This window comes from Cephus cinctus, unplaced genomic scaffold, assembly GCF_000341935.2.
Source record: "Cephus cinctus unplaced genomic scaffold, Ccin1 Ccin1_scaffold0662, whole genome shotgun sequence".
Classification (NCBI taxonomy): domain Eukaryota; kingdom Metazoa; phylum Arthropoda; class Insecta; order Hymenoptera; family Cephidae; genus Cephus; species Cephus cinctus.
Genome location: NW_014333291.1, coordinates 265951 through 289678, shown reverse-complemented (window position 1 = coordinate 289678; position 23728 = coordinate 265951). Strand labels below are relative to the sequence as shown.

Sequence of the window (23728 nt, the reverse complement as noted above, 5' to 3'; positions counted from 1 at the left end):
CCCCCCCCCTCCATACCCTTCATCCCCTCCCGCTGTGCAACTCTTCATCCCTTACCCATTCACCGGACGCAATACCCTCGGGCCTCGTAAATTCGTTATCGTCCTTGTCTACAGGCACGACTTTCGCGCCATTGCTCAACTGGTCCGTCCATTTGCTACTTGCCAATTGCAATTGCTATACCCAGTGTCTCGTTCGAGAGTCATTTGAAAAATTTTTTTTATTACGAAATTTCTGAAAACTCTGACGCGTTTGCTTTTCAAAAAAGTGATAAAAAAAAAAAAAAAAAGGAACCTCGGTTGATTCCAACGGCACGACCAGAAGCGCTTTCGCAGAAGCAACGAGAATTCGTTTGCGCGAGTAATTTAAATGGAAAAGTCCGTTGGTCGATGTTAAAATCGAACGGCAGAAAAGCCAAAGAGCGCGTATTACGGGAGTACCAAGCATACTTGTTGAAAGTGGCTGCTCGTTTCAGGAGCGCACAAGAAACGACGACCAAAAGTGGAAAACCGGTATGAGTTTAAAAAAAAAAGAAAATTCCAAAAGTGTATAACCTCATCGCTACTGGTTTATGGTACCAGTCACGTGCCTATAGACTTTATTAGGACATTTGTTTATCGAACGTTAATTTCCTTGACTGTTATTAATCCGTCTCACTAAATCTCAGATACGTATGCTGGTGGCGCGTAGGGACTCGTGGAACGTACGTGTACGTGGTACGTAAGAGCGAGCAAGACGACGCGATCGTAAACAACAATGCGTGGGGTTGAGTAACAAAGAAAGATTGAGAGCACCGATAAGTAAAAAGTAGCAAAGAATTGATTGGTAAAAATCCAAAGAAGCCGACGGATTAACTGGGAAATGGACGAGCTGTCAGGATTTTTTTGATGTATTAACCTCGTTAAGTGATAACGCAGCCGCAATAGGAAATACAGAGAGACAGAAGCGTAACGGAGTCAGTATTAAAAAATATTACATAAGCATAGCTCCCTGTACTAAGATACAACTTGAACGCCTTGGCATATGCACTTATGCAGATAAACAAGCAGAAAATAATCAAAGCCGAACGTACAGACAGTACGGAAATTCGCTTGGGTTACAAAACCAACGTTTCCATGACCAACAATTTTCAGGGAGAAGAATTCCTAATAAGGTAACTTCGAACGCCCCTAAGTTAACCTACAAGATTTATCATCCACGAAAATAATAACAATGACACTTGAATATGCTAGAACAGCATATGCTCCTGGTCTTCCCCTCATCCCAGAAAGAATGTCAAATTACGGAAATTTATCAGGTAGGATAGATCCGAGGAAGACAGTGGGTCTAGGGACGCCAAGCGTCGCTACGCCCGAGTGTCACCTGTTACGTTGTCAGCTGACAGCAACACTTTTCCTTATCCGGATAAGCAAAAGTCAGACACCAGGAGTCTCAGAGTTTGCTGCGAGCGGTTCTCGAGGCCAATAAATAGGTGCTTGCTGTCACTTAAATGGATTATTAAATCTGTCCAAAATTGGCTCAAGGTTTGGCTGTAATGATTTTCAAGGTAAGTCGAAGAAACTACGTAACGAGAACCAGTACGACCTGTTCTCACTTTCATTTTCGAGTAACGACACACGTGGCACGTGAGTGACATAGACATTGGCGCTTGAAGCTGCTTTCAATGTTGTTTTGTGGCATTGAGCAATTTTTTTCTCTCTCTTCTAATTTACCCTTTTTTTTCTATTTTTATTATTATTAAAATATTTTTTATTATTACAATATAGATTCGTGTCACGACCATGCCTCGCTAAGCTTTCGAATATAAAGCTGCTACGAGTGGTCTTTGGAATTCATTCTCAACAAAAACACGGCAAAAATGATTATTTTCTAACGACAGTTCCTGCCATTCGAGCCTATAAGGTCCGGTCCATACGGATACACGTGTGCACATGCACGAACGATGTCGTAGCTCGTGAAACATATATCGAGAACGTCAAGAAGAGCAGCTCACGCTATAAATATAGGTTTCCGATAAATAACATATGAAACCCTGTTATTTTTCAATATATATATATATATATATATATATATATATATTATTTTCTTAGAAAATCCATAAGCCAACATTCCTATATAATAAGTTTCCATAAACGTGCACACCGTCACCCATTTTCATTGTACGTTGTGTTACGACTTTTAAAATTTCCCATAAGACTACATCCGATAGGCGATACCATAGCAGGACATAGGATACCATTGAACGATGACCCCCCCACCTGTTGACCCTATATCGCGAGACTTCGGAATGGGGTAAAAAATTGTTCCCGTTACAATACCTCTAATCATTGTAAACGCTGCGCACGGTCCACGCGGCGGTAACGCCTGAATCGCTGCAGATGCTATCTAAATCCGTACGGGAGAGAGAGAGGGAGTACAGCTTCTGTCACTATGGGCGGATCTTCACGAGAGTCAGCAGTAGCTGTCGACGGTACGTAGTCAGACAAACAGATAGAACTAGACACCGACTTCTCTTTCACTTGACCACGTGTCAGTGTTATTCCAGAATTCCATACGAGCGCTCAGTACGAGCAGTCTTACTGGTACACGTATGGTATATCGGGCAAAGTTAGTAGGCAGCAGGTAGTATTCATTATCTTTCATAGGAGCTGTCACGCGTTATAACCATACAAGATGAAAACCATGATGACTGTTTTATAGAGAAAAGAAAGTAGTACCCAGGCGAAGACGCCGGTTGCGTTACTTACGTAAGCGAGTTGCCGGCTGTTGTACCCGTGGCGAGTGGCGTCGCGACGCCGATGCTGAGTCCTGCTGGTACCCACTCGAGGATGAGAGGAGGTTATGCTAATACGACGCTTAGAATTCCGTCAGCGTGAGTGCCTTCGCACACCGTCGTCCTCTACCTCGTCGTCGGGGAGCTGCCTCCTGGTGGTGGTGGTGGTGCACTTTGGTACTGGCTCCTGGGAAATTACAGGATTTTCCAGGTTCCTTGTATTTCTTTTTCTTCTCTCTCTCTCTCTCTCTCTGTCTCTTTTTCTCTCGTTATGTACTCTTTTCTATTTTTCTCTCTCTTCTTCTTTGGGGTTGATGCCTGGGGTCCTTCTTCCGGTTGGTAATCCTCTAGACCATTGACAGATACCAGGGATGGGCACGTGACGTACGTGACCCTTAATCAGTATCCAGTTCAGGTGACGATAGTGACGTTGATGATGAGAACGACGCTTGATAAGGATGCTCCAATGATATAGCTTCCTTCTCTCTTCTGATTCAACCTGGATGAATCCGTTGTTTCAAGTGCACCGGATTATTATAGGGTCGTCAGGGTCCTCGTCTTCCGTGAAAAATCTCTTTGTCGTTTAACAGCGTCTGCTTTCACGAGGCGTGTCGGGCTTTTGCATTTTCATGACGACGACGCTCTTACGCCTTCGACATACGATACATCGGCACCAGCTTCGTAAAACCGCGAAATCGACTCCCCTCGCTGTATACTCGCGGATTATTACTTCTATGGTGGATGTATGCTTTATAGCAGCCAGATCCGAAGGCTTGACTACGGGATTCCACAGCAGGTCACTATCCGGATATCATGGATACGGCAGAAGGGATAATGTCTGTACCGAGTGAATAAGGAGTGCGTTGTGTCGTGGATGCAGTAAGAATGGAAGCGGGATGAAGATACCACTGATGTTGCAGGGTGTGTGTCAAAATGATCAGGAAGAGGAAATGGTTTGTAGGAGGGATGAAGTGAATTACAATGACAAGGGAGAAGGTCGTTGATAGGGGATGTAGGAGGCGAGAATAGTGGCTTACAGGTGGTTTCAATCCCTAATCACCAAATCGATTCTATTCACTCTGTATATACTTTTAAATGATCTCGCACTAATTAGTCTGGATCGCTGATGCGAGCGAATCTCGTTGATTAGGCATATCGCATTAATATCCGCGCACTGTATCCCAGACAGAGAGAGAGAGAGAAAGAGAGAGAGACAGATGGGAGAAAGAGACAAAAAGTGAGAGAGCACGCTAAGAGATATATCGCCTGTAAAGAAATGAGAAAAAAAATAAATGCCGGCGGCTTCTCACCGGCGCGACGGTTCGTCCGCTTTAGCGTTCATAACCGCAAACAGACGTAATAAATCCTGTGAGCACCAAATCTTTATTGAAACGTACTATTCTCCCCTTCTAATATCTCGCTCTTAAATTATCACTCTGTTCGTCGTTCACACTAATCCTTCACGGCGATCGAACTCAATATTCCATTAGAGATATATCACATTGGTATCGTTTGTATTTCTTTTTTAAACCACGTTCATTAATCCACAACTGTGCAAGCTATTAACCACTTGTAGTTTTTAATATTTTCTATATTAATCGTCACTACTAACCGCAACAAGAGAGATAGAGACTCGCACGACCGTACGTGTAGATAATCGCGCAATATACGAACGGGGGTAGTTCGGCCGTATCGGTCGGCGTTCGGTTTAGAACTGAGCGTGGCTTTTTAGCGGAGACCTCTCCGCCCCCCACCACATGACCCAAACCGAACCCCCACCACTGATACTTGTGCACCTCCCACCACTAAGAAAATCCCTCTCCGTATCCTCAGCACTAACCCGTATCCCCACTCCTCGCCACTGATGTCAGTCTCCTCTTTTCTCTTTATCCTCTGTGACGGCTACCGCCGACGCTGCACGCAGCGCGTCCCGACGGCTGCTGCTTGTTCGGCTTCTAGTACCCGATACCGACTATATATATATATATTGCTTAAAATCTAGAACCACACATGGGATACTTCGAGTATCATTGGTTGTTTTAGAACTTCATCCTGTCCTTCGTGGCTTCCTTGTGGCTTTTCAAAGGTTTACATCGCGTACGTGGTTTTGCACTAACCATAATTAGATTTTAGGAGGAACGCAGGGCTGACTAAGACTCGTCCCTTCTACTAGTAGCCTATTTCTCATTCCCCGGTTGAGCTATCGTCGTATTTATAGAGTCGCCAGATGATTATTAATGACAACGTGGAACCGGTGGAGATCAGTGCCGTTCACGGGTTACGAGATAAACCTCTACGCAGTTTATGTATAACGATCTTGGAATAATTATTTAATAATTAGAGGTTACACGAGTCTTCGTGTTGTACAATAGTACAGTGTAACCAGGTGATTAATAATCACTAATTATGAATGATTAATGTATATAATGACACTCTGAGGTATTACCGGGTTCCATCTGTATACCTACATACTTATATACATATCGAATTAGTCGTACAGTCTATAGGATATCTAACTGACATGTCAAAGACAGTTCACAGAAGCATTACCACATCAGGCCGTAACCTAGCACAGCAGATCGAAGAACCTTCAAGGTTCCACGAGTCGGGAAAGTTTTGATCCAGGGTCAAGCCCAAGGTACGAGGATTGTGAAAGGTCGTGTTTCTGATTTGAACCAAACCAGAGCGAACAGGATACAAGTATCAATCGTTTATTAAATAATTTTTTCGTTTATCCATTTTTTCCCTCCGCGTCTCGGTACCCGTGTATCGAAAGCAAGATCAATTCGAATCAGCCGCGATAAGCTGAGACAAGTTGGCAGCACTGAAAAAAATTAATCGTGAAGTGAAAGTCCTCGTGTATCAGATTGGCAATAAAGTCAATTGGACCGGTTATATTTTTTTTCACCGTACAACCTTATTAAACAATAAATACAGCTTCTGTACATGCAGTCGATAAGTTTAAAATAACTTTGAAAAATAATATTGAACAGAAACATGGCCGCCATTGTGGTATGTACGTTGTATAGGGTCGTCTGAAGTTTCTCAACAACGTGCCTTCTCCCCCGCCCAGCCCCTCCCGTGTCACGAGTTCCGATTGCTCGGCTCACTCGCTTACCCACACAGCGCTGAACTTGTTGTGGCTACAACTGGTTTCGCGTTGCACGTCCCTTCTAGGAATAAAGGTCTTGAAGCCTGGACGTAGAGCAGCGCGATTATCTTGCCTAGAGAAGGCGAAGGGAGGGAGGGGGGCGGGCGGGCAGGTAGGTAGCATCACCCTTAGCGTCGAATTCGAGCCTTCGTAAATGTGAACTTCAATACTGTAAATAATGTTTGTACATGAAAAATAATTTATAAATCAAAAGGACGGTGAACGATACGAAACCCACCCGTATGAAAATGCAACATAAGGCAGTAACAAGGTAACGGCTAGATTTCCTATCTCTCTATTGTGAAAGACAATACGGATTATATAGATTTCGAGTCGCGTATCCATTTGCGATGGATAATGTTTACGGTGTGAACCGCGGCTGAATATACTGATCGGAATTCACGGAGCGACGTGCGAGGGTATACCCACGGTGTATAAATATGACCGTAAAGTTTCGGAAGCCCCTGAGGAAAATAATTTTATGGACGTACATTGCGACACGAGGAGTAGCCCGAGGTTAATTGTCGTTACGTGCTGGCAATAGAATAGATCGATTTCGAAAGGTCACCCGTTAAAGTTCCTCCTCGTTTCCCGTCGGAAAGATATTACCCAGGAACCTCTTGTGCGGCCGTCGAGAAGTACGCAAGGCTTGTGGGGCTCGAGGTAGTACATAGTTGCGCGGATGAATCGTGACGAGCATAAAGAGGCATCCACAAGTGTCTAGACACCGAGAGACAGGACGACCACGGAATGTCAGCTTCTATTGCTTGGATGTACCTGTAAAGAAAGTAAGAGTCGGTACTTGAAACACCCTGTACAGAGAGAGACCAGCAGGATCATCGGCCGACCTGTCTCAAGGTTAAGGAAGCCACAGAGGTTCCAGCTGAGCTCAGTAACCAGGCAGAATGGCCAAACCGGACTAGAAATACGAGGCTGCCATGTAAGTCTGACAGTCTTAAAAAATGTTATATGTATAAATGAAAGGCGGATAAGAAATAATTGAGAGAGTCAGTAAGTCAATTGTATGTACATATTTAAGTGTGGATCGCTAAACAAGAATTAATGACGGAAATAAGATTGTGTACCGAAGAGACGATTTAACGTTACTTTTAAGCAACGCGTTAACGTTTAAATATACGTAACGCGTGACTAGGTAAACCATGAAATAGTATGTTACGGCAAATCGCGCGTTTAGATTGCGACTTATTTATTATGGCTGTTTACGATTAACCAGTTTACGTTATTGTGACAACGTGTATATATATATATATATATATATGTGCGTGTAGAGCACCGTCAATGTTTCCTGACTCGTCTAACAAAATACGAGGACGGTGGCCCAGTTTACGTTATTGTGACAACGTGAGTATGTTACGGCAAATCGCGCGTTTAGATTGCGACTTATTTATTATGGCTGTTTACGATTAACCAGTTTACGTTATTGTGACAACGTGTATATATATATATATATATATATGTGCGTGTAGAGCACCGTCAATGTTTCCTGACTCGTCTAACAAAATACGAGGACGGTGGCTGCTCTTTCTATCCCATTCAAGTAGTGTCGTCGTAAAGGTCTAAAACCAAGTTGTCCACGGAGATACTTTCACGTTCGGGGCACGAACGTGGGACGTTCGTCGCCGGCAGGCTATTTACGAGTGGGCGCCTATATAAATTATGCATTGGCTATTCCGGTTGCGCAGGTCAGTTCGCGATTGTTGAGAAAGTATTAAGACGGCTACTCATTGGGATTACATTGTCTCGGAAGAATCGGATGATGCGATTGCTGTGTAGACGTATATGCACGTACTACGTACGCGAATCTAGTATAGACATACAGTCTGTTTCAACTTAACGTGCACTCTAGGGCTTTGACCGACGGGTTACGCAATCGAAATCCAAAGCGTTAAGTGAAAACAACCTGCGCACGTTATTCGTGCGTTAGAGGATTACCCTATGGTTACAATTACATTGACGATTACACGACTATTACATTGACAGCCTCCCGGCGGACGTCGAGCGTCTCGACGCTTGTTAATTCTCGATTGCGTGCATGTTTGAAAGAGCCGCGAATTCTGCGATTCCACGACGTCCAGGACTTCTCGGTCGTTCTGCCGACTTGCGACTGGCACGTGACCCCGAGGGAGCTCTGGTCGTTTTATAAATCCTCGGAGGGAGGCGCCAGGCAGCATTCAGCGTCCCCCTTTTTCAGAGACGCCCGGTAGCCTCTCGCAGTCCTCGTTCCGAGAGAAAAGCAACGGCGTTAAAGGCAACCTGATTTCTGAAGGATATTCACGCGATCAAGAGATGCTGCGTACGAGGAACGAAGAGACAAGAAAAAGACGAGATAAGCAGAGAAGCAAGTGGAGCTTCTATCAAAGAGCCAGAGAACCCTTTGTGAGGTTAAGGTGCATCCGTATTATATACGAAGAGACACTTGCATATTTTATTCCCTCCTATGGCGTTAACTCGCCGCCTTATACACGTACGTATATCTAGAAAAAGATTTTATATAGCATACGTACATAAACGATGCACAGTACTATTACCCATAGTATATATAGTCTTACGAAAGCTCAAGCAACCTCGGAGAATAATGGCAGTCTCGCACGTGGACCCTATTAATAGCTCAGGATCGTCGGACACGGCCCTGCACTCATGGGATAAGACAAAAGAGACAATAGTGTTGGCAGCGAGGCATCCGAGAGACAGAGTGAGGTTAGAATAGAGCATCGAGACACTTTTAATTGAATACATGGCCCGACGGCATCTTCGGCACGTTTACCTTCGACTGCTGACTGTTGATTGAGTTCGCGGCAGATACGACGGAAATATCTTCATCTGGTATATCCAATGAGAGGAGTGGGGCGAAAAGACACTGTAAACTAAGTGAGTGGGGGCTTGGGATTGCCCAATAGGATGACAGGTTTAGACTGGTCGGTAGGAGACTCGATAGCACGCTGATGTCCAGCATCAGCTGTCCGTTATCGCGTCGCGACGGTACATGCGTGTCCGTCGGCACTGTCGTTACTTCTAAAACGCGATAAAGATCGTTCACAAACACAATAGCGACGACTGCGACACGAGCGCGACGACGCGACTGCTCCCGTAAGAAGCGTTTGACGGTTGGCCAAGCACGGCTGGCGTACGATTCAAAAGGTCTAGGGGTATTCACTACGTAGTTCCTCGATCGGCCGCCAGAGAGATTCCACGAAGTGGCTCGGCTGTAATTTTCCGTATATTTTGTCTCTCTGCGATTTACATGGGACTCGAATATATTGGGTCAGGATCGTGATAGAATTATAGAGTATCGTAACTGTATGGAATGCAGGTTTGTTTTGTTTTACAAAGAGACACGCTCGTTATCGATTACAAATGCAAATGGCCGCTCGTTCTCGTACATATACGAATCTCTCTACACCGGATTAACCGAACGGAGTTTTTTGTTTCTCATTGAGAATTCGAAATACGAAACAGACAGGAATACCGAGTATGCTACGTCGATACAGAAAGAGCCATGAGAAATCCATCTAGAACCTGTGTTATAAATATTCCCGAATTCCGGGTCCGCGAGCCGTCGTTGACGTTGCCATCAGTTTCTTTCCTATCGGCCGTGTTTATTTTCGACTGGACGCGAACTAACGGAAATCACTGACGCGACGTGTCTAAAAGCTTCCGGAAGTGACTTCGTGGAATCATAAGGATGTACATAAATCTCCACTCGAGAACTACGGGGTAATGGTCACGATACCGTGAAAGAAGATACGTTTGCATGGAGAGCGCGAAAAGAAACGCTACGAATAAATTGGCCGCGCGCTTAGGAACTGCCCAAATCAATTTATTGGGCTCTGGTGGAAATCGTAGTTATTTATAATGGCAGCAGGTCGTGCTGAGTTTCTTTATCACGTCGTCCGGGAGTTTCTGGGTTTTTCACTTGGACGCAATCCCGTCGTGAAAACTGATTTGGAAGTGGCCACTCTTTTAAAGATGCCAAGCTCTATATATATATTACACGTAAATATTTATTTTTGTAATTGGACGTTACCGAAAGCGCTTACTGCTAGTGGCGATTCGCATAACGGTATTATTATTCGCCGATTAGAAGCGGCCGTTAAACTGCCATTTATTTATCCCGTTGAAGCTTAACGACTGGCAGAGTACGCTCGAACCGTGTAATATAACAGAGAGAAGAAACTATACAGTTAACGGAGAAAGTCGACCTATCGTCAACATAACAGCACTGCCAACTAATACCACGTTCCATGTATATACCACCAGTAAAAGTAAGATAGCTCCTAATCGTAGCCTTAATGGTTACCAACCACACAGTTATAAACCAAGGTAAGATAAACCAAGCGGTACCGAACGATAGCGGAATGATCCTGATAATCGGGAATGCAGTGTCGGAAAAAAAAAAAAAAAAAAAAAAAAAAAAAAAGAACAAACTTCAAAACGAAAGAAATCCCTCGGTCGGTAAGTATAAAAAAAAAAAAAAAAAAAAAAAAAAAAACAAGATCAACCCTTATTCGCACAAGCAGCGATCTAGAAATTGTTACACCAATAACGAGAGATGAAACTGGTACCGTGTATCGGGTTGGTTCATCAGGAGGGGGGATTGAAACAAAAAAATCTACAAATACCTCGCGGATCGCTGGCGTTGAGATCTATGGGATTGAGGACTGTTAGGGGGTGGTTTCGAGGCTTTCTGGTTGGGATAGCAAAAACCAGCCGTTAATGACCAGACAATGACTGCTGGTGTAAGGGGGCAGAGGGGGGGGGGGCCTGTTAATGATGCGGCTTTGTGGTTGGTGAATTCAGGGCTCTTGCCAAAAGAGGGAGTGAGAAGGTATCATCGGACAGAGGGGGGGGAGGGGAAGGAGGTAGTAACCGGTGGAGATGCCGAGATAGACGCTTGTGTGTATTAATGGGAGGAGGGGGTGGGGGGTGGTTATGGAGTGGAAGAGAGGGATGGTGATAGGGGGTAGATTTGTCCTCGGTAAAAGGGCGTTATCATACTTCCACGCAATAACACTCGCACACTGGATGACGTAAACGGGCGTCCCGACGGCCCGACGTAAACGGCTTATCTGGTTGGCGATGTTTAAATACACACGAGCCCCCCCGTACCCTTTGAAACTGACAATAGAGTCCATCCCCCTTTTACTCCCTGTACGTACCTATATGCACGTGGTGGTCCAGAGGAATTTCGTTGTTTAGTAATAAAAAAAAGAAATAATAATCTACCCCTTTTCACGATTTTGTCATTCGGATAGAAAATTATCGTTGGTCGGTTCGACAAGCACGTCATGCTCGTCCAGTACGTGTGTGACGAGGGATGAGTTGTGAAATTGGAAAAAAAAAAAAAAAATTAAAAGCCACCCTTGTTGACGGCGTATACGGAGTGTCTGAACTCGTATGAAAATTGCGAAACTGTTCGCCGGCTTATGCGGAATACGAAATATGGTGAGGTTACGTATTTATTATTATTATTTTTTTGCTCAATTTACGTCAACCCCTTTTCTTTATCAGAATATGACAACCCCCGTTCCGTTGCTACGCTTTTGGTTTTCTCTTGTCTATCGTACGGAGGCCGCGACGTTTCGATATTTAAACAGGAATAAATATATATATTCGATATAAAAATACGAATACGCGAGTGCCGTGGATAAAAGTGCGGAACGGGGCTTAAAGTTCGATGAAAAAAAAGGTACAGAGAAAAGCAGGGTTTAAGAACGGCAGACAAAGGGTGTATGTACAATTTACCTGAAAAGTAACAAAAGGCCACCGGCGGGCACGAAGTGAGCAAAATAGAAGATGGTCCTACCAGCGAGCAGGGTGTTGAACCGTACAACCCGAAATGACGAGTTTATCAATAAAAACGAACGCCGCCAGTGTACGCGGGATAAACACGGCAATGGAATATTAATTGTTTCTGTTGATTCAATAAATTGTCTCCCCCGCCGTCCCCCTGCACACCTGTAACCTGCCGACAGGTTAGAATTCCCAAGCAACGTTCCATTAACGAGCGCAGTATTTTTCGCGAAGTTCCTAGCCTAAAAATTTATAGGACCTCCGGTAGAGGCGCCACTAGCCGTCGAAATTATTAATCCACGGCAGAACGCAACAAGGTTCGCCTATGCACGCCGTATACCTGCTCGCAACAGGTGTACTTGATTCGAGCCTCTTTACGACGAGTCCGTACATACGTATTCCAGCGTGGAGCGAGTAAATTCTTCATAAAAGCGTAAACCGAAGTCCCCGTAGCAGCGGGCGAGTGTTTTCTCGAGGAAAAAAAATTGAAGCGCTAAACTAACGCTAGCAGCACGTGCATACGGGAACAGCGCGAACCGTAGACAGAGAATTTTCATTTGTACAGCCCGGACGGAGCGCGATCCGTTACTCAAAAGAGCCACAACAATCAACTAGGGTAAAAACGATTTCTACTTTACCCACAGTGAAACGTCCCTTGAACTAGCCAGACCCGCGCGAGTACCTTTGCACGAGCATGCCCTATACCTATACACGCTGCCGCCAGTCAGCACTATAGAAGTCGTATAGGTTGCGCGGAGCAGCAAAAGCCAAGTCAAGTCAGGGTATATACGATTGGCACCGCCGCACGTGTACGGGGTCTGGAAATAGGTGGGCAGGCTACAGGGTAGAAAGTAAAGGGGGGGGGGGGCAGGCATATGGAAGAGGTATATAGTATATAGGGTGGGTATCGATTCCGTGGCGAAATTCCCGGGCGCGGATTAACGTTCTCGGAATAGCGCATAGATCAGACGTATTCTTATGTTAAATGGATAGGCGCCGACCGCGCGTTCTCGCCTCGCTATCAACCCTCCTCCCTCCCGCCCCCTATCGTCCCGACACCCTCGCGCATTGTGTCTCTGATTTACGGAGCAATTAATTAGTCCCAGAGATATTCGGCCGGGCGTATCCAAACGTAGGTAAATATACGTGGACCATCGCGAGCGCGAGTCTGGCCACCCTTATCAACGCTACGCACCCCCCTTACGGCCCATTAACCCTAAAGATATTCAATACCAAATTTCATCCCTTAATCCACCTACGAGCTTGTATCGGATGATCGAGATTTTCGAGGCAAGACAGGAGTGTCTTGGTTGACGATTTTTCTAAAGGGGACGAAGGAAAAAATTCCGAATAAAAGTAACTTGGGGGATGACGTATACCAGGCGTATACGTTCCGGCGGAGTCTCGCGTTAACCATTATGGATGACAGTGTCAGCGACAGACTGGCTCCCAGGCAGACAAGCGCGGTATCATCAGGGGCTAAGGGGGAAAGGGGGTGAACGGTGCAGGAGACACGAAATAATTCATCCCCCGGTATTCGAGGGGTCCGTTCCATGGCTGCCGGGCAGGTCAGAGTCACAGCAGTGTCAAACCTGTGACCTCCCGGATGCGGCCATTCCGCGCAGGAAAACGCATCGATGCGATTGGACGTTTTCGCGAGAATTAAGTAGCGCGGAAATAATGGCGTGGGGAGGGGCGAATAAATTTGACAAATAAGAAAGTGGAAAGAAGGGTGGGGACAAAAATTCCAAAATTTCCAAAGGATACAAAAATGCATGAAAAGCAGCTTGGACCGCTGCCCGGCGTGTACCAGTGAAAAATTTGCAAATGGGAACGAGAACGCGAAATCCCGGCGAAAAGTTATCGCGATAGCGACGACCATTCGCATGCGAATTTGACCCAGATCCCGATGCCCAGGGTCTGCGTAACCTCTGTACCTACGTCCAGCTATCCCAGGACTACCGGAAGAGGATACCCAACAGAGGTCTAGCCGTACTCTGTACTTAAGCAGATTAACCATTAGGCCACTAGACCCAACCTAACCTAGTTGACCAAGAGAAAACACAACGATCACTCCAGAATGGGTTCCCCCGTAGCGTTTCCAACGTATCCACCGACGCGTCGGAGATGGAAGACAATTTTTCAAAATTTTTCTCCGACAATCACTACCGTAACATTCAAAATTATACTGAAAGTAGCTCAAGAGGATGAAGAAAAAAAGTTTCTAACCTCAAAAAAAATTATTTCTCGTACCGCATTGAATATTCGACAACGAATGATTTTCACGTCGAGCAAATCAATCCATTAACACTGGACCGGAGTTCTGTATGGGAGATAAGGGAATAATCGATGTAACGGGTGGTGACGTTATATCGCTCTATACTGTATGTGTATCCGAGGCGCAGTGGCTAACAGTATCCAGCGCAACCAGCTACCATCCAGGATGATTATTAATCAAGCGCAGGTTGCGCGTGCTACTGTCACCGCGGGTACGCGAAAACGCGGCTACGCGGAATACGCCGAGGGTGCTTGCCAAGCCTGACTAATCGTTTTGTCATTACGGATTAATATACCCACGAAGCAGCACCGTCGTTAGCGAGTTTTATTATGCATTCCTCTGTCCGTATATACGGGAGGGGTTTTTTTGGGGGGAAAAAAAAAAAAAAAAATACCTCCCAAACGAGATTGTCAATCGCGGTAAAAGTAGTAAAAATAATAACAATAATAATGGTACAAGGCAAAATTTTCATCCACCTACTTTCTCCTTTCCTCGTATCAAACTGTATTTCTAATACGAGGCGGAAAGACAGCCGGGATAGGCTCAAACGTAAAAATGTGAACGCGGCGGAGGAAGAAGGACGGGGAATAAAGAGTGAAGAACGAAGAGTAATACCCGCTGAACAATCCGAGGCCCTCGGTTGGGATTTTGCCGCAGTTTAGTATCCCTGTAAACCTGGAAATCCTGGCTGGTGGCTTATCCGCCATCCTCTCGACTAATGCAGCAATAAACATGCATCTACATAAAACATGGCTGGTATACATAAAGCGTACGCTAGACAAACTCTCTCGGAGTTTCTATATAGGTTCTGGAGACGGTGGTGTTGTCTACTGTATACATGTATACATGTGTCAATGGAAACACGAGGATCGCATAAGGATGCTGAGGACCTGAATTATAATTAAAAATAATAAATATACGATATACTGATTGAGTGTCAGATTAGTATAGAGATATATTTTTTCTTTATAATTTTAAAAATTTATATTTTCAGATTTCTTGTTGGTCGACTTAAAAAAATTTTGAAAATATATTCACTCTGCCTCTTGTCGAAGATCAAGGGAAACGACTGCAGTATACTCTGTACGTACTAAGTAGTAGAGAACAAGCGGAGTATACCACGTGGTAATTTCGTCCTCTTAACAAGGGGCTGTTAATGGCTCGTAATAATAGTAAAAATGTAATAGCCGCTTTGAAATGCGAAAATGAAAAAAAAAAAAAAAAAAATGCAGAAAAACCAAATCTTTAATAACTGTCCGTAGTGGGACGAAGAAAAGAACAAGAAAAAAGAAAATTGAAAGCAGCTACGAGCACGAGTAACTTTGAATAAAGCCGAAAGCCGCCAGAGTGTAAAATGAAGATAAAATCTATTGAAAAATTATGATAATTTAGGATATTAGGATAGTGATTTTTAAATTTGGCTGTTGCGTAATTTTCAAACACTCAATTACCTCTTAAATCCTACGTTTTATTTTTTTATGTTGCAGCGATTTAGCACCCTCACAGATTTCGACTGAAACACGTGGAGCTCCAAAATTTTAATTAGCGCATCTTCAGTTAGCTCTTAAATGACTGCTAATTTTCAAAAAAAAAATTTGTCTTCCGTTTTCCACCGAACTTTATTCACGCGTAAGAGTGGACATAGAGAATAAGAAAAATTTTTCCTCGAATTTGGAATCCCGACTAAGAGGATTGACTCAGCTTCCTAAGAAGAGTGGCCGCTTCGTAGAATTCAAGACTGGACCATCATATATATATATATACGGAATTAAGGTAACTTAACAGAGTATTATTGATACTGAGATAGAAAGTAGGTAGAAAAAAAAAAGGGTCAGAACTTCTTCCTCGGTGAGTTATCCAGAAGAGTCTTCTTTCCGGCAGTCTGCTTTCTGTGAATTACCAGAAACCTTAAGTGCCTAAAGGGGGTGCGCGGGTGGATAGGCTGGGAGCTAGGTTGGTAGGTTGGTAGGTAGACACGCGCTTATTTTAAAAGATTGTCTCTCCTCTACTCGAAGAGTCCTCCAATCTCGGGATGCACTTCGCTTCCGTCTCGCGGACTCTGAGTTTTCATCGTCGGTTTCCGGACGGCAGTAGCAAGACTCAACCTCCCCTCCTTTCGCTGGAGCGATCCCCTCCACTTTTTTCCTCCCCTCTTCTCACTCTCTCTCTCTCTCTCTCTCTCTCCGAGGAGAAGACGAGACAGCTACGATATTTCTTCTTACCTCCAAAATGGCCGGCTACCTATACCTTGTAATCGGTCTAACCTAACCCAACCTGTGTAATACTCTCCCAAGAGTTTCGCGCACGATTTGACCGACTATTAAGCGACAAACGTTACTTTTTCTTTTCCCCTCGATTCTCCCTTATTTCCGCTTTATACTCCCCGTCGAGCATTTCCCTGCTTTTTACAACGGCGAATGACCTCCTGCTACCGACAACCGTGTAATTCAAGATCTACCCCCGCGAGATGCTCACTCTTTTGGAATAAAGAATATTATGGATTTTCCTAGCCTGCTCGGTCGAACTGCGAACATTGTTTTTTTCCCCACTGTTTCTTTAAATCCCGTCACGTGGTTCCGGTCGTGACAGACAAGACTGTGGCTGACGTCTGACATTTCCATTTCGAGGGGCCAGGTGCTTATGCGTTACAGCGTATGGAAGTCCCCTGATCCTGAAACCGATGTATACCACAAACTAGAGTAGACTCGGCTAGAGATACTAAAGGGTACCAGTACTCCCGTTAGCTGTGTGTTGTACATACCAGGATAGGGTCGCTCCAGGAGTCGGCCTGTACGCTGCTCACTAGGTACCGGCAGCGATAGAAGCCAGAAAGATCGGAATCCCAAAGAAACGTATGTTTGGGGTCCGGGCCGTAAATAGCGAGGAAAATCTCGCAGTATTTTTCCAAAGCAAGCAGAAAGCAGTTCGAAGCTTTACGATCATCCCCTCGAACCCCTCGACGCTCCATCTTCTTAACCCCCCCTTTTCCCAATACCGACACCCCAACCCCCCTCCCGCTCCCACGGTACACCGTGAAATCGAAATCTGTCCTCGGATTCGACCGGATTTGTCTGTCGTATTACGTGTAACGTGCCACCCGGTAGATGGCTCCCTGAGCCGTCGGTCCTGCTTTCTTATCCTCTGGAGGGAAATTTCCCAAGCCCATCATCACCTATGACCCCTCAACAGTCGTCACGTACTGACACGACACTAGATTTGAGAAAAGCAGCCTCTGGCAGCCCCTCATAACTAAAGCAAACCGAATAAGAAGAACCAGAAGCAACCAAACCGACGAGACTTTGTAAGGGATGAAAAATGGTAATAGTTGAAACAACCCTTACTTAAATGGAAACTATACCCTAATACTCTTTATATCCCAAGTAATATCTATACCCGGTGGCCTTGCGCCATAAATATTTCTTTCCGCGTTTCCAGAAGGTTCGGCCAACGCCGGCGAGTCTAGTGGGAACGGAGAGTGTTAGGGGTTGAAAACGGTGGGGGATGAAATGGCTACGAAATAATACGGGAGCCTGTAGAATTAATCTAGCGAAAAGCTTAACCAACGTCCGGTGTATATCCAGTGTCGAGTTAGTTAGGGGTGGACCAGGAAGCCCACCCTACGGGAGGAACACCTGTGCCCGCAGCCCTTAACGAGATTGGATTTAACTTGGTCCATGGAAATGGCCTTGAGTGCTCCGCCACTGAAGATATCTAATGTCTGCTACAATCTGGTTTACATGAGCGATTAGTCCTAATCTGTCCATAGACCGAACAACCCCAATTCGTACTTCAGACTTCATATATACAGGGTGGGATAAACGTATTGGCATTGATGCCATTTACGAATCTAGCCCAAGGGAAGGTAAGAGGAGCACCAAAAAGAAAAAAATGATTAAGCACGACACGCACGAAAATTTTCGTCTGATTTCACACGGCGCAATTAAGGTTGGTCAGCCTGGCAGCAGCTGCCACCCCATTTCCATGAAATATTTCAAGTTTTCACGAGCATATTTATAGAGGCGTGTAGGTCGAAAACTCGCAAGCAGTGTCGCAATAGCTAACTGGTCCCTCCCTCTGCGCGCTACCCCGGCGGCCCCCAGTACTTCCGGCCGAGAATGTGCTCATCGTAACGTATTTTCAATGTGGCATTGAACGTCTTCCAGAAAGACGTTCCAAAAAGTCGCCATCAGCCATCCGGTTGGCTGGGTGAAAAATTATAACTTTTATATATAGATTAATTTAACGATATGACCTTCGAACCATGAGGGTTGATTTTTAAAAATTTCTTGTTCTATAACATATAGTCAGGTAGGCATACAGGAGGTATGTAACTATAGTATCGTGCTAAAAGGAGTAGAACATTCTAGAACATTTCTGGTAAAAAGTTGGTCAACCCGTGCCTGCCAAGTCAACGGCAGCTGAGGAGTCACCCTTCCCCCCCCCCTTCCTCACTTTATTCTTTTTCCACCCTTTATGGAATCCTCACCCCACTCCACTACGTCTTACCGAGTCCCGTCCCGTCAGAGGTCTATATACCCTCTATATCGAGGCAAGAGTCAACGGGGAGAGAGGCAGCCTCTCTCGATCTTCGGCTATACCCAGTGTGCAGGACTTATCGGTTTTTCCTAACAATTTTTTCCCGTTTCGTGGATTCCCGAAGTGGCGCGAGTCGAGCCAACCTTTCGGCAACCTTTTTTCGTAGTTCGGAGTCACAGTAACTCTCTCGGCTCCTGACTCTGCCGCTGACGGGACTCCAGCACGGCCGATTAACCTGATACCGAGTTACGAGCCAAAAAATTGCCGCACGAATTGAACGGGCTGAAACTGCCATATAAAGCACGTAACGCAAACCACGTATAAATATATATATATTATATAGGGTGACTGGTATGTTTTATATATACAGCAAATCTAAAAAGTCAATGTTCGGAATTTGAATATGACGAGGATGCCGCACCCTTGGTAAAATTTTCAATTATTTTTAGAGACTTTGGCAAAGGGAATTCTCTTATTTGTTATTATTATTTCACATACAGACTCGTTACGTTGTAGCAAAGTATCTCTGTCCTCGTCCTGACCAATGTTGACTTTTACTCGAGTGACTACCCTGGGGAACTCTCCCTCTTGGGCTGACTAACGACCTTAAGAAATCGGCATTCCTTTACCAGGAGATTTCTATCTTGGGTATAAGTAAAGAAGAAGTCAAGGAGACAGAGAAAGAGAGAGAGAGAGAGAGAGGGACGAAGATTTCGGAAAAAAGGTAAGACAGATAAGGACGTTGAATGATTTTCAATTTTCACTAAAGGAACTGACGGCTCATGCAAATTCACTGCCTTTTTCTCGAGGCAGAAAGTACGAGGAAATTTTTTTTTTTAGTAGGGTGGTACGTGTAAAACGGATGCAAAGGGGTAAAAAAGTAGGTGGTACAGGAAAGGGATGGTCGGTGGTTTCTGAAGACGCGGGTAGTCAAGGAAGTTAAAGAAGGTGGCAGAGGGGGTGGCGCTTGGTTCCAAGAGACCCGACGGTAGCCCGATTGAATAATTCAACAGCTCAAAACGTTCTTAATACAGCTCGTTACGCCGTGGACGATATAATTGATTTAAAATTAATGGAACTAATTATTCGGTCGTTTTGGAGAAAAGTCGAATACGGTGAACGAACCCTCTACCTACCCCGTTAAAAAGGTGGGAAATACCGTTTTTTCTTACAAGCCAACCGAAACGACCCATCCGTGCTAATTATCTTTGGCAGATTTTTGCCAATTGGAAATACACTGCGCATGCGCAGATCACGATAAATAACCACACGACATATACACGTGTACGTAAGGTCCGTTCAAAGAAAATCAACGAAACGTTATAGTCGACCATAGCGAGTGTAATTTCAAAAAAATAATCTTTTTTTTCAATATTAATCAGCCCCGTTCATATCGAATTTGACTGAAAATTAATCACCCTGTATAGTAGGTCGGAGGTTAGTACTTTGTAATTAGTTTTAAAATTGATCTCTTGATAAAAAAAAAAAAAAAAAAAAAAATGGAAAAAAAAATTGAACGAAATCCTTACGAGCTCGGGGCCTGACAGCGCGCTGTCATTAAGGCGGTATTAATTAACATCGGCTTTGTCAGTTAATGCACAGGAGTGCATAGGGAGCAAAGAGAGCGGCCATTAACCGACTAGTATTACAACGAGGAACCGATGAAACCAGGCCTGACACGCTACGCTGCTTGAATTACGTGAGCCACTTTTGCTTTATGTCACGTGTGCACGTAACACCTGGCTGCGCGTTCGCAGCACGGCCATCGTCGTAATTAGAACAAATATTTGAAATTATTAACAAGCCAGAAGCGACGGAGAATACAGGGTCAAAGCGGAGCGGAAACCGTCGACCATCGGTGAATAATATTTGATCGAGTGTTTGACGTGATTTTACTTTTATTCGTTTCCGGTCTGTTATCGCCAATAGGGATAATCAAATGGCACGCTGGTACACGGTGAGGGAGTATTTATTGATATATTGGAAAAAAAAAAAAAAGTTCATCGATATCGTATTTTAGTTAAGTCTCGAAAGCAAATGGCTGGAGGCACTAATTAAATCACGATTTATTCAATGAGCAACGTGACGTGAATTATTTTATTATAAAAGATTAGCGAACTATCCGCTATGATTTTGTCATTAAACATTTACTGTCAATGGATTCGGTTAATCAATGATTTATGCATGCCATGTAACCTGGTATGTGCTAAACAAGAGGAGGCACAACACGGCTCGACGGTGCATAACTAAAACAGCTATTCGTAGCGACAGATTGGAGTCGGTGTACGTTTGATCAAGTGATCCGTTTCCTTGGAACCTTCGAAACATTAAAATTTTCTAATCGATTTCGAATTGAAAGTGGTGGATTCGAATTGATATTTGGAAAAATTCAAAATTCACGAGTGCAAAATAAAAAATTTAACAACACGGTTATGGTATTTTTGGGAATCGTTAAATAGTTTTCGTAGGAATTTTTTTTTTTTAATACAAAATTTATCATTTGACTTTTCCAAAGTGGTTCATACCCATCGCTAGAAGAGCACGATAGTCACTGTGCACTGTAGTCGGCTATCTCCCGCAGACTGACCGGCTGGTAATCCATAATCAGTAGGCCGTGTGTGTACGTACCTACACCCACCTACAGTACGAATAGATATCTCCTTCGTGATGCGATGACAAACGAATGACCACGTGAAAAAAAAGTTCTTAATGGATTGTCCGATCGTCGGCCAACAAATCGGATACAAATTAATAAGTATGAAGAATTCGTTTAAAAAAATTTCTAAAACTGTATCCAGCACAGTGTCAGATGCTTGATCAACCGTACAGCGAGTAAGATGCCTGAAGTGACCAACACGTTTAAAGTCTGACCCCGATGATCTGTTCTAAAGTTGTACACGCAGTCGGCAGCCACGCTGGCCGAAAAATCTTGTAAGACTTTTCACGCCTCCCCGGCAAAGATTAGTGACGTTTGACGCAGGGACGCTGCAAGCACGTGAACACGCCTATCACTCAATGGCAAACGCTGTGAGGCGCCAAAAACTGCGATCTAACCGTTTGGGACATGAGCCGTTTATGCCCTGAGACGACAACCGACGCTACCGAATAGACGTGGACGAGGTCGGTATCGCAGGGTCTCAAGTCCTCTTGCAACAGTACAATTCAGCCGGTCCCTTTGATACCAGAGCGCCCGGCGCGCTGTCTTCCGGAACAAACGAGCGACTGAGAATTCTAGGGGCCCAACTCGACGGTATTAAGGTTGGAAGCCTGCCAGAAGCAAATAATGTATGTCCGTATGACAGGACGCTTTGTAACGCGCGCTTGTTTCACGAGATATTTTTGTGAGTAGTGGGACGCCTAAGTGTCGATACCTACAGTAAACCCGTATTAGAACAGATGCGCGTACACAAAGTCACCGGGCGATTCGTTCAATCGAAACGCACCCGTATGACAATTTTGACAAATATCAATTACCCGAACTATTAATAATTTATAAATTACGAACCGAAGTGAGACACGTCCGAGCGGCCATATTGCATTAGCGTTAATTCGTCTTTTCCCCGCACGGCGGCACTGGCATCTTCAGCCACCGCTTGGCTAACACTACTTTTTTCCACTCTCACCACTCCTCTATTACTTTCCACGCGAACTCGGCCGTTTTTACAAAACCCGAGTATAAAGAGGTAAAAAAAAAAAAGGAATTCGATGCTAAAACAGAAGAGCGAGTCCATTTCCCGAGGGAGACTATGAGAAACTCGGAGAGATATTACACGAGTTCGCTAAACGCGCTTTGGCTTAGGCAAATGTAACGACACTTCCGGTTCTTGCGAAGTGGAGGGACTACTCTAACCTGTCTGAACCTTTTAGGTCAGGTACATGACCTAACTCTAAGTACACCCTGTCTACCTGTCTATCTATATTTAGCAATCTACTGTAATTCCTGCTCCAGTCGTAGACACATATACATGGGTCCTAGGTCTGGCTAACGGCTCCCAACTATACGTACCCATACATATAGTCTCGGCACTTCCTGTTCCTTCTCCCTAACCATTCCTCTAGCTGGCCGTGTCTACGGACGTCTGACGCGGTCCCGCGCTCACTGCGGACAAGGAAATTTGAAATTCTATTAGGGCATTTGACACCCGATAGCGACGTACAGCGCCGAGGTGCCTGGCCGTACCCGGACGCGGCGAGGAACTTCCACTAGGTGTTACTAAAGACTTAAGTTCAGAAACTATGCTAAGACTGGACCCTCTTCCCCGACGACATGGTCTGGAACCTTCGTGACGTTTCCCATAAGCGATAAGTTTATAATGAAAACTCTCCACTAGCAACCACCCCCCCCCCTCTCTCTCTCTCTCTCTCTCTCTCTCTCTCTCTCTCTCTCTCTCTCCTGCTAGTCTCGCGTGTCTGGATGAACAACACAAAAGAGACCCGGAGCAAGATGAGAGGACGGCTGGGTGGTACGATGGGTTGCTGGGGTACGATGGTTGATAGAGCATTGACACAGATCTTCAAAAGAGCAACCAGGGATGCTGCACCTATCGGAAGAAACAATGGATAGACAGGGGGGAGGGTGCCGAAAGGGGGGTCATAACAGGGAGTAATGGAATACAATAGCCCTACAACGCTTGTACTCGAATGCGGATAAGGGTCGTTCTGGACTATTTTAGATGGTACAGCAATAACGGCGCGAACTCGTTGCCCAGTTTAATTAAACCCAAGGCAAATTAACGAAGGCGTATCTGTATTAAACGTGCCCATGATGAATGGCCTTTGTACACATACCTTAAACGGATACGTGTATAAATTGAGTATGTGAGAAATGAGGGGTCTCGCGTGAAACTGACCGTCACGCGTCATCAACCACCGGCCAACACTAAGGCGACCCCTTCTAGCTCTCGAAACGTTCCCGACAATTAGCGCCCACTTTTCCCAGCCAACGAGAGGAGGCGCAGCCTCCCGGCTGGTCAGCCCTGAAGGGTGCTTTCGAGATTCTCGTTATTTTTTTTTTTTTTTTTTCTTTTTTATTATCAGAGGATAATTAATACCTATCAAACGGTCTCCATCAGACCCAGCTGATCCCGCGTATAGCGTCCAGAGTCATTTTCGATTTTTACCAACCCTTGCACCGTTACCGCCATCTAACCAGATAGTTCACTCCCCCCCCCCCCCCGGGGG

The 23728-nt window shown here is 44.8% G+C and overlaps 2 protein-coding genes across 10 annotated transcripts in view; both read right to left on the bottom strand.

The window, feature by feature from the left end:
* Positions 1 to 23728, bottom strand: part of LOC107269498 (RNA-binding protein Musashi homolog 2) — a 150543-nt gene that overhangs the window by 78579 nt on the left and 48236 nt on the right. Inside the window, exons 1-2 of one of the 8 annotated variants that reach the window (XM_015743391.2) lie at positions 4082 to 4524; positions 2746 to 2958 (exon numbers count right to left, since the gene is read on the bottom strand). The exons of 4 other annotated variants lie outside the window; for them this stretch is intronic. The gene's annotated coding sequence lies outside the window, so the exon portion shown is untranslated. Of the gene's footprint in view, positions 1 to 2745; positions 4525 to 8707; positions 9014 to 23728 lie in introns of those variants that run through there. 3 more of the 8 variants (XM_025086793.1, XM_025086794.1, XM_025086792.1) reach the window with 3 other exon arrangements.
* Positions 5173 to 6855, bottom strand: LOC112494607. Of its 2 annotated transcripts, none has more exons than XR_003060205.1 (2): positions 6414 to 6855; positions 5173 to 6091 (listed from the first exon to the last, which is right to left on the bottom strand). XR_003060205.1 is itself a non-coding variant. In XM_025086803.1 (2 exons), exons 1-2 carry the CDS (start codon positions 6630 to 6632, stop codon positions 5878 to 5880), a joined length of 315 nt encoding a protein of 104 aa, XP_024942571.1. In that variant the 5' UTR covers positions 6633 to 6855; the 3' UTR covers positions 5173 to 5877. The 2 variants fall into 2 exon arrangements, 1 of the variants encoding a protein (XP_024942571.1); XM_025086803.1 differs by having other exon boundaries at positions 6532 to 6855.

Coding starts and splice junctions, on each gene's coding strand:
- LOC112494607 (XM_025086803.1), bottom strand. CDS start 6,632: ATGCCTCTTTATGCTCGTCACGATTCATCCGCGCAACTATGTACTACC. Junction 6,092..6,531: donor GCCGCACAAGAGGTTCCTGG/GTAATATCTTTC, acceptor CATTATTTACAG/TATTGAAGTTCACATTTACG.